We start from the raw sequence: 14,453 nt of genomic DNA on the forward strand, positions 1-14,453 counted from the left end.
ATATTTATATTGCCATTTGACAGTTGAGCGAGTATGGCTGTAGTAAAAAGGTGCCATATTATGAACGAATTTCAGTACGTCCCTCTAGGGTGTTTGAAGGAGTCTATGGCGTAGCTGCTGTTTTCTAAAAACCTTTCAGCAGGGTGACAAGAATACGTGCCGATTTCTTCTTTATCCACCAGAGGGACATCATACATCGAGCTTCAGTATCGACCTCCGTCTGTCGTTCAGCGGCGGCTGTCGATGACGTCATCACAAACGGACCATGTTGTCATTCTTGAAATGAGTGAAGCAATCGTCTTCACATTTCATTCTTCTTAAGTTCTTGATCTTATTTTCACCACAGAGACTTAAAAATGTAAGTAACGGGACAAGACTCTTGCTATTTAAGCTTTGAAATATATAACACACATGGCCAGTTATTCAGCCAGTCTGACTGATTTCTGCATTTGTAGGGCTGACTACTGGAAGTCACAACCAAGGAAATTCTGCCAGTACTGCAAGTGCTGGATTGCAGACAATAAGCCCGTGAGTATACAGGAAGATGTGGCTACGTGTTACCGAGGACGGCGTCCACGCTAATGTTTCTCGCGTTTTTCTCTACAGAGCATCGAGTTCCACGAAAGGGGGAAAAATCACAAAGAAAATGTGGCTGCCAAAATTTCAGAGGTACTAACTTTTATTCTGTTTTTTTTAAATATACGAAGTAACAGATTACATAATATTATCAAATTATTAAAATAATTGAGCAAATAATACAATTAAGATCTATTTTGTAGCATCCACAAGTCTAGAAATTGAGCTTCATGCATCGTGCTAAATTGACTTACATTCATATGAAAAGCTTCCCATTGAGGCCTTCAGTCTGTTTACTTAGAAAGACACAGGTGTCCGTAAAAATCAATAAAGTCTTGAATTACCTGGGATCTACTATCCAAAGCAATAGACAGTGCACAAGAGAGCTAAGATGATTTACATGATGGTAGTGAGACCTGCTAACAAAACTATAAACTGTCACAGCCTCCAATGTATATACTGTATATGTAGTAACCAGTTATTCATTACTTTTTTTTATTCCATAATTTATCCCAACATCTTTAAACTGCACCATTGTACCATTACACATATGTATATGGTATACAAGTTGTTATTGTTGCTGTTGTCTGTACCGTCTGTCTATCCTGTTTACTTCAATAGCGAAAAACTTGCAGACTGGTACACTTGGCCAGCAAAGCAGATTCTGATTCGTTGGAAGTGACCAGCATGTACAGGATTAGAGGAACAGCCCAGGTCAAGTGATTTGGAGAGAAAGTTAGACATGTGTGGAGGAGGGATAGTGAATATATTGGACAACATGGAGCTGCCAGGCAGGAGGAAAAGAGGAAGACCTCAGAGGAGGTTCATGGATGTAATGAAGGATGACATGCAGAGGGTTGGTGTGACAGGCGAGTGCGCTAGAGATAAGATGAGATGGTGGCAGATGATCCCCTAAAGGGAGCAACTGAAAGAAGAACCACATAATACACACATTTTTTTTTCTTAAATATTTTTCACTATAATATCACAAATTTTATACTGTTTACCCTGACTCCTTCCTTGAACAAGCTCTATTTTTGATTTATTTTAGCTTTATTATGCATAAAATGGCTCCCAGTACACGGTCACACAGGGCACACTATCATTATCAGTTTGTGCTCGAGTGATACACACAGGCATGAGCAGCCTGCCTGTCTTGGCACCATTCTCACGACTGGCACGAGAGATAAGGTGCAGACATAAACACAGCTGACTGCAATACTGTCTCCCTATTGGCCACAAGCCACTGCCACTCATCTCACCCTATCTTTCTCCTGCAGATTAAGAAGAAGAGCATTCAAAAGGCAAAGCAGGAGGAACGCATGTCCAAAGAGTTTGCTGCGATGGAGGAAGCTGCGTTGAAGGCCTATCAGGAAGATCTGAAGAGGATGGAAAGAGAAGCGCAAGGTAATTGTCGGGGGATGTTCTTTAACCTGTGAGTATAATTCCTTGGATTTATTTCAGCGGAGCATCTTTGTGTTTAGGTCTAAGCTCTCCGGAGCAAACGACAGCACGGCCACAAGTTCAAGTGAAACCCCAGCCAAAGAAGCCACAGAAGAAAGCAGCGAAGGCAAGCGGTAAGGTCAGACAGCAAACAGAAGAGCAGGTTTGGGTTGAAGGCCTAACAGATGATGGACACACGTATTACTACAACACAATAACAGGAGGTGAGGAATAATGGAAAATGTCGTGAAAGTCTGTCTGTTTATAGTTTGTTTAGTTTTTTTAAATATATTCCATTTGATTATTGCCTTTGTCTGTTTATATATGACAGAATCTAAGTGGGAAAAACCAGAGGGCCTCCAGGGAGCGAGTTCAGCCTCTGAACAGACTCAACAGACTGGAGTTAATATCTGTTTTATATAATAAATATATATATATATATAATAATTTAATTACAAATGGGGTGTTCTGTTGCTCATATATCTTAATATTGTTTCTCCTAGAGTACTTCAGGCTCTGCTTGGATGGAAGCTGTCAGTCCTGATGGTTACACATACTACTACAACACAGAAACCGGAGGTGGAGTGTTTCTCTTTCTAAATGAATGGCTTCTTCTATTTCATGTCATCTGTGGGATTACATCCATTTTTTCCCTCACCCTTCAGAGTCCAGCTGGGAGAAGCCTGCTGACTTCCCCCCTGATGAGGTGCCTGGATCCAGCTCTGAATCCAACCAAGAAGGAGAGGGTCCAGAGGATCCCGTGACCCCTCAGCCAGAGCCTCTATCAGGAGAGGAGGAGAGTTCCAACGGGGCCCCATCATCTCAAGAGGCTGAAGCCCCTGAGAAAACCAGCCAGCAGCCCAAAGTGCCAAAGATCAGCTTCAGGGTGAGTAGTTCAAAGAGAAGTCGAGAGTCTGTATAGACGAACTTCACCTTCTTCTTGTTACAGTTCAGGTTTCCTGATTTTTGTTTGCAGAAAAGGAAAGCAGAGACGGAGCCATCAGAAAAAGAGGATGAAGGTAAAGTGAGTGACGACACTCCTAAAGATGACGATAAAGAGGCGACAAAAGTTGAGGAGGTCCAAAACACAACAGCTGAACCGGAGAAAACAGAAGAACAGGCGAAACAAAGGGAAACGAAAGCCAAGAGGCCAAAAGCTGCCAATCCATACGGAGTCTGGGAGCAGATCCTGCAAGAAGAGGATCCGTAGTAAGTGCAACATCTTTGAGTTGTTACACAGCGAGATCCTACATATGTGTGCCGGCAGCTACTAAAGAGCTTTTTCTTTGTCTCTTTTATTCTCATTTCAGTGAAAATGTGGATTTGCAGCTGCCTGAAGTGGAGGGAAGCACTGCCAGCGCTCCAGCAGAGCTGCCCCCGGAGCCCAAGCCGAAGTTCAAAGAACGCATCATCACTTCCCTCGGAGAAGAAGGCGGTCCGGCATCGTTCCGAAGGAACAAGACACAAAATGGCAAATCGAGGAGCCTCCGACAGAGAGACAAAGACGACTGACCCCCCCAACAAAGCCACAAAAACAATAACGTCTAAGTCAGGATGCCGCAGAATGAGACTTTTACACTCAGAGAACTTCTACTAAAACCATTTTGACATTTTATTGCATCTATTGGATCTTTGATGTGCAGCAGTTTCAGGAGAAATTGGCTCGAGAAGTTACAAATTCTTTAAAATGTGTTTTTCTAAGTTTTAACTGCTGGGTACAGTTTTTGTGTACAATAGCTGGTGATTTAGATAGGTTGGTATGATGTTGGGCGTCCCGTTTATTAATGTGAAGAATTTTCTCAGCAAATCAAAGAAACATTTTCTACTTCAATATCTTTTTTTTTTTGTTTAAGTAAGTAAGGCATCCGACTGGAAACATCAGTCTAATATTTGTCAGCTGAAGTGAATAATTGCTATACTTTTATAAAGCAGTATGGATTGTAGTTATTAACATGAGAAATATGTGATGTCAATAAATAATGACCTTCCAGTTAGTGGGGGAAAAACAACTTTAGAAAAAGGCTTGGCTTTTTTATTCACGCCAGAAAACATTTACTCAAAATAGGAGCTCAAGTGGTTGTTGGTCATGTCACACATGCTGGGTGTGACATGCTTTTATGGGTCAGAGTGTGTGTATAAAGCTGATATGTGGCTTTGCCGCACCCTGATTGGCAAAGAACCATGAAAGACGCAAACAATAAACAACACTTTGACTTTCAGTTTATAAATCTATATTAGGATCTCAAAGCTCACACACATTCTTCACTTGAGGTTAGTATCTCTATGAAAGAGATAATGAGATAAAGTACTTTGTTGAAACCCAGTGGAGAAGGGTAAGAGAGGAGAAAAAACATTTCTGGCACAGTTCAAGACGACTTTATTTAAAATTGCAAAGTTGGGCATTGACCTTGGTGGAGGATGAACTTTCCGAGTGTCATCCTACTTCAGGAAAGGTCACCACAATACACCGAACTATATCAATACAGTCATTTTATTAGGTACCCTTTGCTAATACCAGTCGGACCCTTTTTTTACCTAAAGAGCAATATCAGTTCTTTGCAAAGCTTCAACAAGGTGTTGGAAACATTCCTCAGAGATTTGTCAGCTGCACATACATGATGAGAATCTCCTGTTCCACCACATCCCAAAGGTGCTCTATTGGATTGAGATCTGATGACTGTGGGGGCTGTTTGAGTAGAGTGAACTCATTGTCATGTTCAAGAAACCAGTGTGAAATGATCTTAGTTTTTTGACATGGTGTGGGATCCTACTGGAAGCAGCTATCAGAAGATGGTACACTGTGGTCATGAAGGGATGGACATGGTCAGCAACAACACTCGGGTAGGCTGTGTTGTTTAAATGAGACTCAGTTGCTACTAAGGGGTCAATAAAATACACCCCACGCCATTACAACACCAACAACCTAACAGAAATTTGATGTTAATTACACAAAATTCTAACCGTAACATAAAAATGTTGCAGTAACTAAGTGCAAAACACTTTATACCAGAGGTGGGCAATTAATTTTCTGAAGGTGCCACATGAGAAATATTCATTATATCTCTTTATAGGCTTATTGATCAAGAAATCCCTCAAACAAGTAATAAGAACAGATTAAAAAAATTATTGGACTGCCTCTGACCTCCCTAGATGATCTTTTTAGGACCTGCTGCCCCTTACGAACAAACAATATTCTGCAGGACAAAACACACCCGTCGTACAACCTTTTCTTCGTACTTCCATTCAGCAGGCGTTAGAAAGTCCTCAAAGTCCATACCACCAGGTTGCTCAACAGTTTTTTCTCAGGACCATCACAGAACTCAACAGACTCCACCTATCCTTCTTGGCAAGATCAACTTAATTTAATGTAAGTATTTAAGCTTTTGTGTAAATAGGTTTGTGTGTGAATGCTGGTACTGATCACACAAGAAAATTTCATTTTGCTGTAGTTTTTACAATACTGTGCAATGACAATAAAGGTGACTCTTAATTCTGAATCTATGTGCCCTCCACAACAGTTCCAGTTTCTCATGTGGCCCCTAGGGAAACTTAATTGCCCATTCCTGCTTTATACAGTGGTAATAACACAATAAAACCTATAAAATAGTTCAAATAATACAAAATAGATGGAAATTAACTGTCACTGCTGCGGATCTGTTTTACATACAAGCAATATTGTCAGGCTTAAGAAGAGATGCTAAAGGATTCAATTCTAGAAAAACAAGCAAAAGAAGTCAGAGTTCCCAAACCAGAAGATCTCAAGTGTCAAAGTCAGAACATCTCAGAGGAAAAGCCCAAAAACTGAGCAATGACATCATCCTCGGAAGTCTGTATACTGCAAAATACTGTGTTTGAGAAACAGTTCCATAAACCAAAGCAGAGTTAGAGTAGTTATAGTCTATACTCTTCCCCTTAAACTGGCTTCACTGGTTGTGTGGGATTCACTTTCATAATAGAGGTCCAAAACCTGTGGCTCACCTATTATATGCAGTACGAGATTGGACGAGCATGAGTAGGTTGATAGAGGGGATGAGGCTGGCACATGCCGTGTGGGCAGTTTCTTTGCCTGCCATCAGAGGGCATCCGTCTGGTTCACAATTTCCACGATGTCGCCTCTTCTGAAGGTGATGCCGGCATCGGCGCAAGGGAAGGCCGGGTCCTGCTGAGGTCATGGCCAGTCATGGCCCATACGTACAGCTAGCAAACAGAAACACACAAAACAAATTTTTAATAGTGTGAATATTTTTATGTGAACAGAGGCACTTACCTTTGACATGTACCCTTCAGCTACAATAAAACTAACATGTTTAATAAATGAATTAAAAAATATTTAGTAATTGGTACTCATTGCTTTCAATCATGTCTCCCATGGGAAGCTGACATAACTTAAAAGTACAACAGAGTCACTTCTTCAGTTTAGCAAAACTAAATATTTATTGTTAATTTTTAAAAATTATTTTTAATTAAACAAAAGTCAAAGATCTGGACATTGAAAACGTAAAAATATGTCACAATTTATTTTTTTAAATTAAGGCACCTGATTACTTCAATTGAATTGATTACTGCTAATAACAGTAAGTTTCTTCAGTTTAACAGTATTTTCTTGGCATCCACTAATAACACAGTGCAATGTCTATTTAAGAAATATGAAAATAAATAATTTTCAAAAGAATATTAAATGCTAAAGACTAAGGATGGGAACTGATAAGAATTTAGCGATACCAATTATCAATATAATTTAACGATTCGATTCCTCATTGATTCTCTAACTGGCTGGTTAGGGAATAAAATATAGCACCACCAGACTGTGGCACTGTCCTTGATTGGAATGGGAAAAAGACTTCTATGCAGTTGGACTTCTTGATTCACTCTCTGCTGCAGAAGGATGGGCAGTCTCTGGCCACAGGTCAGACTTTTTTCACTAAACACAGCAAGCGTGGACATGTAATGCTTCAACATCAGCACCAGAAACTCCTCTGCATGTCCTCATTGCCAATTCTGCCAAGTCTGCAATATAAACAAAAAATAATAAACACATTTTAATATGTTAATATGTTTAAGCAACCAATTTTTATATACCCCAAAGATTATATACTTCTCCTTCTTGATGGGCTTTCTTAGGCAGAGGTCTACAGCTGCAGTTTGGATGGCTGAAAACTGCTGACAGAATCTCTCCATCATCACAAACATGATGTTATCATTTTATATTGATCCTAATCTGTTGATTTACATTTTGGCTGACTTTTATTCAAGTATTTAAAAAGTATTCATACAAAGAAGTTACTGTTTCTCCTTGAGGATTACTCTTGCCATGTGGGATTTCTTCATCCATACAATCACAGAATGAATCCTTCCTGTCCAGTTGGAAACTGTATTGCAGCTGTACAGCTTTCGGCGTCCAAGATTTAGTGTGTGTGCAAAACGTGGCAGCTTGATAAATTTCACCTTTTTCACAGCTACATCCATGCATGCCACAACCTTCTCTTTTACTCCAAACTCCTCCAGGATTTCTCTGCCACAATGTCCCCATCTGTGATTCATAGACTGCCTTATTTTGAGGACTTTTTCCTTATTCTGGCCTCATCTGACATAGTACCAACATTACAGTGAGGTAATGGTCTTGAGTAGAACTTGTCCATCCATCAGCTGTGATGACTGCCTTTGTGACATGTTTCAGATCTGAGATCAGATTGCGCTTTTCAACCTCATACCAAACAGGGACCAAATGATTTGTTAAACGGTCTCTACTTGGGGGATGGTATTTTGAATTGAGAGTGTTTGTCATCTCCCTATAGAGAATCTGTCTAGTAACTGCCCGGTGACACTGATTGAACACATGTGCCTAATAAAATGGCCAGTAAGTGTGATTCAGTGTGTTCATTATTTTTAAAAAGCAGCAGTTTTAAAACCCATATTAGCTAAAACTGTAATGACAGGCCTGTTAAAGGTGTTCAAGTTACTCCCTCCTTAATCTTTAGTGTTATTTAGAAAACTGCAAAGGCACAAAACACACAAGTTACATTTTATTACAAAAATAAAAACCTCTGTTACTTTTGGTTTGTCTTACATTGCATCATTTGCAATTAATTGCCCAAATAATAGAATAACATGTGTTCTGCAGGCACAGAGCAGTCAGATATGTCAGGAAGCACATCTCCCATAAGCTGCTCTCAGTCTGCAGACGGTCCAGACTCTGTTCGTTTCAAACTGCTGCTGTTCTCCGCCGCCTCGAGAAGAGCCTCCTTCTCTGTGTGTTCAAGTATATCAGAGATCAGATCATCGAGAGCCTCCCCACCTCTCATGAACTCCTAAAAACAGACATGAAAAAACACACAACATTGATTTTTACCCTTTAGCTGAAGTAGATAACACTGGCTTCAAACCTAACCTTGATGTCCCTCGTTGTATATCCGGTGCGGTGGTCTGTGACACGATCCTGACTGAAGTTGTAGGTACAAATTCTCTCTGACTGAGAGCGTGTGCCCACCTGTTTTTAGACACAGAGGAACAATGACTAAGTTGGAAAAGAGAACAAAAATCTGTGAATGTTACAGGTTATGTTTTCCTGCTTCACCCACCTGCTGCTTTCGTGCTGTATTCCTCTGTTCAGTCTCTTTACCCATCATGCCTTGGTAGAGCCTGGCTCTCAACATGCGCATGGCCGTTTCTCTGTTTTGCAGCTGAGATCGAGTCTGCTGACACTCTGCAGTTATTCCTGCAAAGAGGAAAAAACCTGCTGTATCTGCTTTATGTGTTAAGTGATGCATAAATGGATCATAAATGTATTAGGCAAACTTTAGATGACAACTTGGCACTCAACATTAAAATTTGATCCCTTTGGGTTCCAAAAACACTAACATGGCAACACAACACAACACAATGAAGCTTCAAATCATGTGGCCATACAAGTAGGGCAGTCAGGTGATGTACACTATATTGCCAAAAGCATTCGCTTGTCTGCCTTCACACGTGTATGTTGGAACAGGAAGGGGCCATCCCAAACTCTTTCCATAAAGTTGGAAGTATGGAGTTATCCAAAATGTCTTGGTATGCTGAAGCATTAAGATTTCCTTTCACTGGATCTCAGGTCCTGAAAACCAAACCCACACCATAATCCCCCCTCCACCAAACTTTACACTTGGCACAATGCAAGTACTGGTCTCCAGGCAACCGCCAAAGCCAGACTCATCCATCGATTCGTCAATCCAGAGAACACGTTTCCGCTCTAGAGTCCAGTGATTTACACCACTGCACGTTTGTAGAAGCAGTCTGCATGGTGCTTGATTTTATACACCTGTGGTCATGGAAGTGATTGGAACACCTGAATTCAATGATTTGGATTGGTGAGGCAATATAGTGTACCTCACTCAGTTATCATTCTCTTTCAAAGGTGTCAAGGGACAACTGCCTCCTCGAAGTGACTGGTCTGTCTTAGACAGAGGTGGTGGAGGAGCTTCCATGATTGGTTACCACAGAGAGCACCTCCCATAGTGTGTGAGTGAGGTTTGAAAGAGCACATCACAGTGGCTACATATTTTATACAATCTTTGAGGAAGCAAAACGGCATGGTGGTACAGTTTACCTGTCGGAAGATGAACTACGCGCACTGCGCTGTCTGTTGTGTTAACACTTTGCCCCCCAGGACCACGAGATCTGAACGTGTCGATTCGAAGATCCTTTGGATCGATGTGGACTTCAAACTGCAAGCACCAAAGATAAAAACAGAGATGTACTGTTTAACCATTCCAGTAAACAAAGAGAAGTCATAAAAAGAAAAAAACGCAGTGTACCTCAACTGGCTGAGGCAGGATGATGACAGTCACGGTTCCTGTGTGGATTCGCTGCATCCTGGAGGAGAGCCCCACCTCAGGGATCCTTTGAACCCGGTGGGTTCCTCCTTCGTGCTTCAGGTGCCTGTACACGTTCTCTCCAGCTATTCTCGCTGCTGCATGGTGCAGACCACCTGAGAGACACCGTTCATGCAGCTGTAAATGTTTTGGTAGGAGGTTTATGTCCACTGATCACCACAAGTTTAAATTTCTACTCTAATCCACACATAGTCATTCAATCCCATGATGAGTGAGTTGGAACTAATAACAAAGACACTCGGGGGGGGGGGGGATACAGCAGGAACTATTTATGAATGATACAGAAATACAAAAATTACCTTACCATACTCTGCAGGTGTGTAGTTCAACACCTCAAAGTCCCAGTTTTTGTAAAATGCAAAACCCTGGTACATGTCAAACATTTCTTTGGTGAACTGCTGACAAATGTCACCTGAAACCACACATGAGAAAGTATAACACTTATTTTCCATAATAACGCTTATTTGCAGTATTTTACTGTGAATTGTATTTTGAATTTATAAAAACAAATTCAGAGTTTTGCTTTCCTTCATACCTCCTGTTGTCCGCCCTGATACGACCTCCAGCAGAACATTACTCGAGTCAAGAGGATCAGTGGGGATAAGAGCTTTGATTAGCTGCGGTAAAGAGAAAACCTCATGAAGAAACAATGGTCCGTCACACACTTCTGCATTAATTAGCTGTGTCTTTTGGGTTCTTACGTCTCTTCTTAAAGCCAAAATCTTGCTGGAGATTTGTGCTTCCTCCTCTTTTAGCAGCTGGGTCAGATCTTCATCTTCATCTTTGGTGCCAGCTAAACCTGCCATGAGTAAGGAAAATAATTTTATTTATTGTATTTAAGAATGCAAAGTAAAACTGTGCTCACACAAAGCAGCAAATACATGTGGTATTTAAATAGTTAGAAGACCTCGTTTGATGGTTTTCTGTGGTTTGAGAGGTGTGTTTATAAAGCCATTACATGTATATATAGTAAGCTTAAAAAAATCCTACTCGCCTTTTAGAAGTGAACTGACCTCTTCGAGGTCTTTCTGAGCTTGTTCAATGCTCCTAAACACACTTGCCAGAGGCAGCAACTCAGTGTGCTTCTTTGTGAGCCCCTTTCTGTCTGACTCACTGAGGTATGCATGCTGTAGCTTCTTGCTCAGGTCTCTGTGCTCCTCCATGAGCTGCTCGAGATACACCTGAACTGACTCGTTCTTGTACAGCTCCCCCAAATCACTGTGAAAGAAGCGTTTAAACATTACTCTGCCCCAGTGTGGCACGTCTGTCCTGTTAGCATGTTTCACACTGGCGTGTCCCACAAGTGTCCTCCATCCTCCTCTTCTTACTCCGCTGCTGTAAACTACACGGGTACACAAAGAGCACAGTCTGAGGCAACGCCTGACAAGCATTTGACTAAATTTAGGCGGTGACAAGTGAAGTAAAATAATGCTCGCTAGTTTTATTTTTGTGTTTACATGCGAGACTGCTGCTGGCTGTAAGAGAGACCGGATATAGTTTGACGTGGAGAAAAAGTGAACTGTGGGAATCGTAGTCGTATTGTATCAATGGTTAGGTTACATCCCGCTGCTCATTTTTCTAATTGCAAATAAATTAATAAAAAGTAAACTAAATAAATACTTTCGTTTATATTGTAAATGAACATATTAACTTAACACCATATTAGCTTTGTTTATTTAATCTTTTTAAGTTAGTTGATTTCACATTTTTCTAGGGTTACTTGAAACCCAAGGATAAAAATGGCATGCTGTCATTGCTAACTATCAGACATAAACAGTATAGAAAATTATAAGCTAGCAAGTCAATATGCCAAACTTTGGGGTCAGTGAAGATGGTAAGATGTTTTGTTTGTTTTTGGCAATACAGGAAAGTAAATATATGTCTGCTTAATTGTTTAAGCAACTGTACATAACTTAAACTGTAACAAATAAATAAATAGAGCTGATGTTAGCTTTGTTAGTCTAGCATAAGCTACATAGCTAATTAATGTTAGCTCAGAGTAAGTAAAGAAGTTGGTGTTTGCTACTTTTAAAGGCCTAATATTTTATTGTTTTATGTGATCAGTGGCGTCCATTTTAAAGAAATAAATAACCCCTTGGCTTAAACTTTGCCAATGAAAATGAAAATTTGGCTAAATTGGCAGCCAGGTAGTTATTTTATAGACTTTCACAAAGTGATTCTCATGATTTCCAGGACCGCCTGGGTTTTCGTTAACCAAGGCAGTGGAGAATGTGAGTCAACATGGCTATACCCAGAAAGAGGCCCTGAAAGAGAAACAGAGGACACTCAGTACCCTGCAGGTTCATCTCTAACCCTATTCCCCTACAACACTGATTAACTAAATGCAAAACACATTGGGCAATTATTTTTCTGAAGGGGCCAAATGAGCAATTTTTTATTTTAGCTTTTTTACAAGCTTTTTGATCTGCTCCTCCACAGTCCCGCTTTCTTATGTGGCCCTTCGGAAAAATTAATTGCCCATTCCTGCTTTGTACAATGGTAATAACATAGTATAACATATAAAGTGGCTATCATAATACAAAATGATGGCATATTAGATAGATTTTTTTTTTTACCATGGACACATCACTCAGCCTACTGAGCACAGTTCTGTGCACCCAAAGAGCCAGGAAAATCCGTTGTCTTGTCCCAGAACTATACTATATGTATAATGATGCAAATATAACCGTCAGAGTAACTAAGTCATAAAATGTTACATAAAGAGACCGAATTAACCAAAATGTGCCTCAAATCCACCACAAAGAGGTGTCAAATGATCAAAAAGAGTCACAAAATATAATTAAAAAACACAATGGGAGAAAATTGTCTAGAAAGTGAAGTAAACATTTATTTGCATAGTTTGTGGCTTTCTTTATGACTTAATTGGACTTTTTGGTTTGCCTTATTTTCCAGGCAACTCTGTCAGAGCTTGAGAGGAAAAACGAGGGCATAGACAAGGACCTGAGATCAAAAGTGAGAGAAATCCTAGTGCTGGAAAGTGAGATGGAGCAGCTGGAGCAGCAGACCAAACTCCTTCATGATCGCTGTGTATCCATCAGCAAGGAAAACACAGAACTCCAGATTCTGATAGGTGAGGAGGAGGAGGTTGCACTAGTGGCGCTTGCAGGGTTCAACGCTTACCGAAGTAAGATGGAAGGCCACAGGGCAGCTGTTTTGCATGCAGTGAGCCAGACAAAGGCCCATAACGAGCTGAAGGAGAAGAAAGAACTAGTACAGATGCTGAGAAAGCAAAACGAGGAGCTGAAAGAAGATTTGAACAATCCAAATGGAAACACAGTGCAGATGGCAAAGGTGGTCTCTTCATTTTAATCATAGGGATCTTTTTCAGAGATCTTCAGTATCCATAACTATTATATGCTCATGTGTGCAGAGAGAGATTAAAGCTCTGAAAGAGGAGGTCTCCCTGAAGATGAAGACCATATCTGAGAAGAGACACCGGCTCCAAAAAGAGTCTGAGATTCATGCCCAAATAAAGAAAGACATAGAGGTGTGCAGACTTACCCAACAGAAACCAGGGACATCTTATGAGGCTGACATTTGTTCATAAAACAGCTAAATCACCTAGATAGAATTTGTATCAAGACATGAGTTATGTTTCAGTCTGAAAGAAAGCATCAACAACATCACTTTTCCCCCTTCCTCAGATCCAGAACAGGCGCTATGAAGCCATCATGAAGCGCCTACGCTGCCAGCTGAGCAGGGCACAAGCCAACCACAGGTAGAAATACTATAAACATGTGACAGTAGACATGCTACAAATAGCTCTAAATGCCAGAACAGAGATGATTGATGTTCTGCTTCTAAATACTAAAGGCTACTAAGTTGTGCCTACTTTCCCTTAGGCAAATGTCTGATGATATCTACCACATGAGGAGACAGCTAGCCGAGCTCAGGAGTCAGCAACAGTCATCACAACCATAAGCAGTCAGTGGTCATCGAACTGTAGTGTCAGATTAATGTGGGTTAATTGTTCTGTTATTGAGATAAATGTACACCAGTTGTTATTATGAGTGTGTTAGTTTAACAAGGAAGGAGCATTCTTGTTACTGAAGTTAAACAACAGGGGGCAGCCGTGACCACTGAATGCCTGACTTTATCTGTTTGGCTTTCTTGCTTTATGCCAGATATTTATACAAGAGTTATTGCTGAATGTGTTCCTTGACATGTGCAAGTTTTCTTTTCTTGTTTTTTCCCTTTTCTCAGATGAAAAGCATAAATATGGAAATGAAAGGACCGTGTCTTGTGGCTCAGCATCAGCACGGGCGTGGGATGGGATTTTAGGTCAGGTGGTGTTAGTGAATCAGTTCATCCACAACAGTAACCCGAGCAAAACACAAGCCAAATGTCCACTGTAACTGTCAGTGTGGCAGTGCTGCTTTGGTACACCCTGTCCCAGCTTCTGCCTGACTGGGCCACTTGACGGTTCTGAGGCGACAGTCCCACTGTCGGGTTAACAAGGGCATGACTGTGCTACTTCAACCATAACGCGAAAGTAATTAAACAATGAAGCTGCCTTTTCAGAAGATAAAATCACATCAGAATGAA

General features: G+C 40.7%; 3 protein-coding genes across 4 annotated transcripts; 2 read left to right on the top strand and 1 right to left on the bottom strand.

Moving 5' to 3' along the window:
- Positions 1 to 6: 6 nt before the first annotated feature.
- On the top strand, positions 7 to 4,039 carry wbp4 (WW domain binding protein 4). The gene is made up of 10 exons (XM_026157645.2): positions 7 to 358; positions 456 to 528; positions 607 to 669; positions 1,857 to 1,983; positions 2,061 to 2,243; positions 2,351 to 2,421; positions 2,523 to 2,598; positions 2,685 to 2,905; positions 2,996 to 3,228; positions 3,330 to 4,039. Coding segments are annotated over exons 1-10 (1,251 nt in total). The 5' UTR covers positions 7 to 356; the 3' UTR covers positions 3,532 to 4,039.
- Positions 4,040 to 8,029: 3,990 nt separating this feature from the next.
- On the bottom strand, positions 8,030 to 11,406 carry mtrf1 (mitochondrial translational release factor 1). 2 transcript variants are annotated; one of them, XM_080297724.1, is made up of 10 exons: positions 11,345 to 11,406; positions 10,882 to 11,229; positions 10,589 to 10,686; positions 10,423 to 10,504; positions 10,192 to 10,299; positions 9,810 to 9,982; positions 9,602 to 9,719; positions 8,598 to 8,734; positions 8,408 to 8,506; positions 8,030 to 8,327 (listed from the first exon to the last, which is right to left on the bottom strand). In XM_080297724.1, the coding sequence occupies exons 2-10, from the start codon at positions 11,126 to 11,128 to the stop codon at positions 8,190 to 8,192; spliced, it is 1,200 nt and encodes a 399-aa protein (XP_080153850.1). In that variant the 5' UTR covers positions 11,129 to 11,229; positions 11,345 to 11,406; the 3' UTR covers positions 8,030 to 8,189. The 2 variants fall into 2 exon arrangements, with proteins under 2 accessions (XP_080153850.1, XP_026013429.2); XM_026157644.2 differs by having other exon boundaries at positions 10,882 to 11,394.
- Positions 11,407 to 11,553: 147 nt separating this feature from the next.
- ccdc122 (coiled-coil domain containing 122) lies at positions 11,554 to 13,974 on the top strand. Its single transcript, XM_026157647.2, has 6 exons — positions 11,554 to 11,721; positions 12,081 to 12,187; positions 12,801 to 13,199; positions 13,279 to 13,395; positions 13,553 to 13,626; positions 13,751 to 13,974. The coding sequence occupies exons 1-6, from the start codon at positions 11,694 to 11,696 to the stop codon at positions 13,827 to 13,829; spliced, it is 804 nt and encodes a 267-aa protein (XP_026013432.1). The 5' UTR covers positions 11,554 to 11,693; the 3' UTR covers positions 13,830 to 13,974.
- The last annotated feature ends 479 nt before the right edge of the window (positions 13,975 to 14,453 follow it).

Source organism: Astatotilapia calliptera, chromosome 23 (assembly GCF_964374335.1).
Source record: "Astatotilapia calliptera chromosome 23, fAstCal68.1, whole genome shotgun sequence".
NCBI classification, from domain to species: Eukaryota; Metazoa; Chordata; class Actinopteri; order Cichliformes; family Cichlidae; genus Astatotilapia; species Astatotilapia calliptera.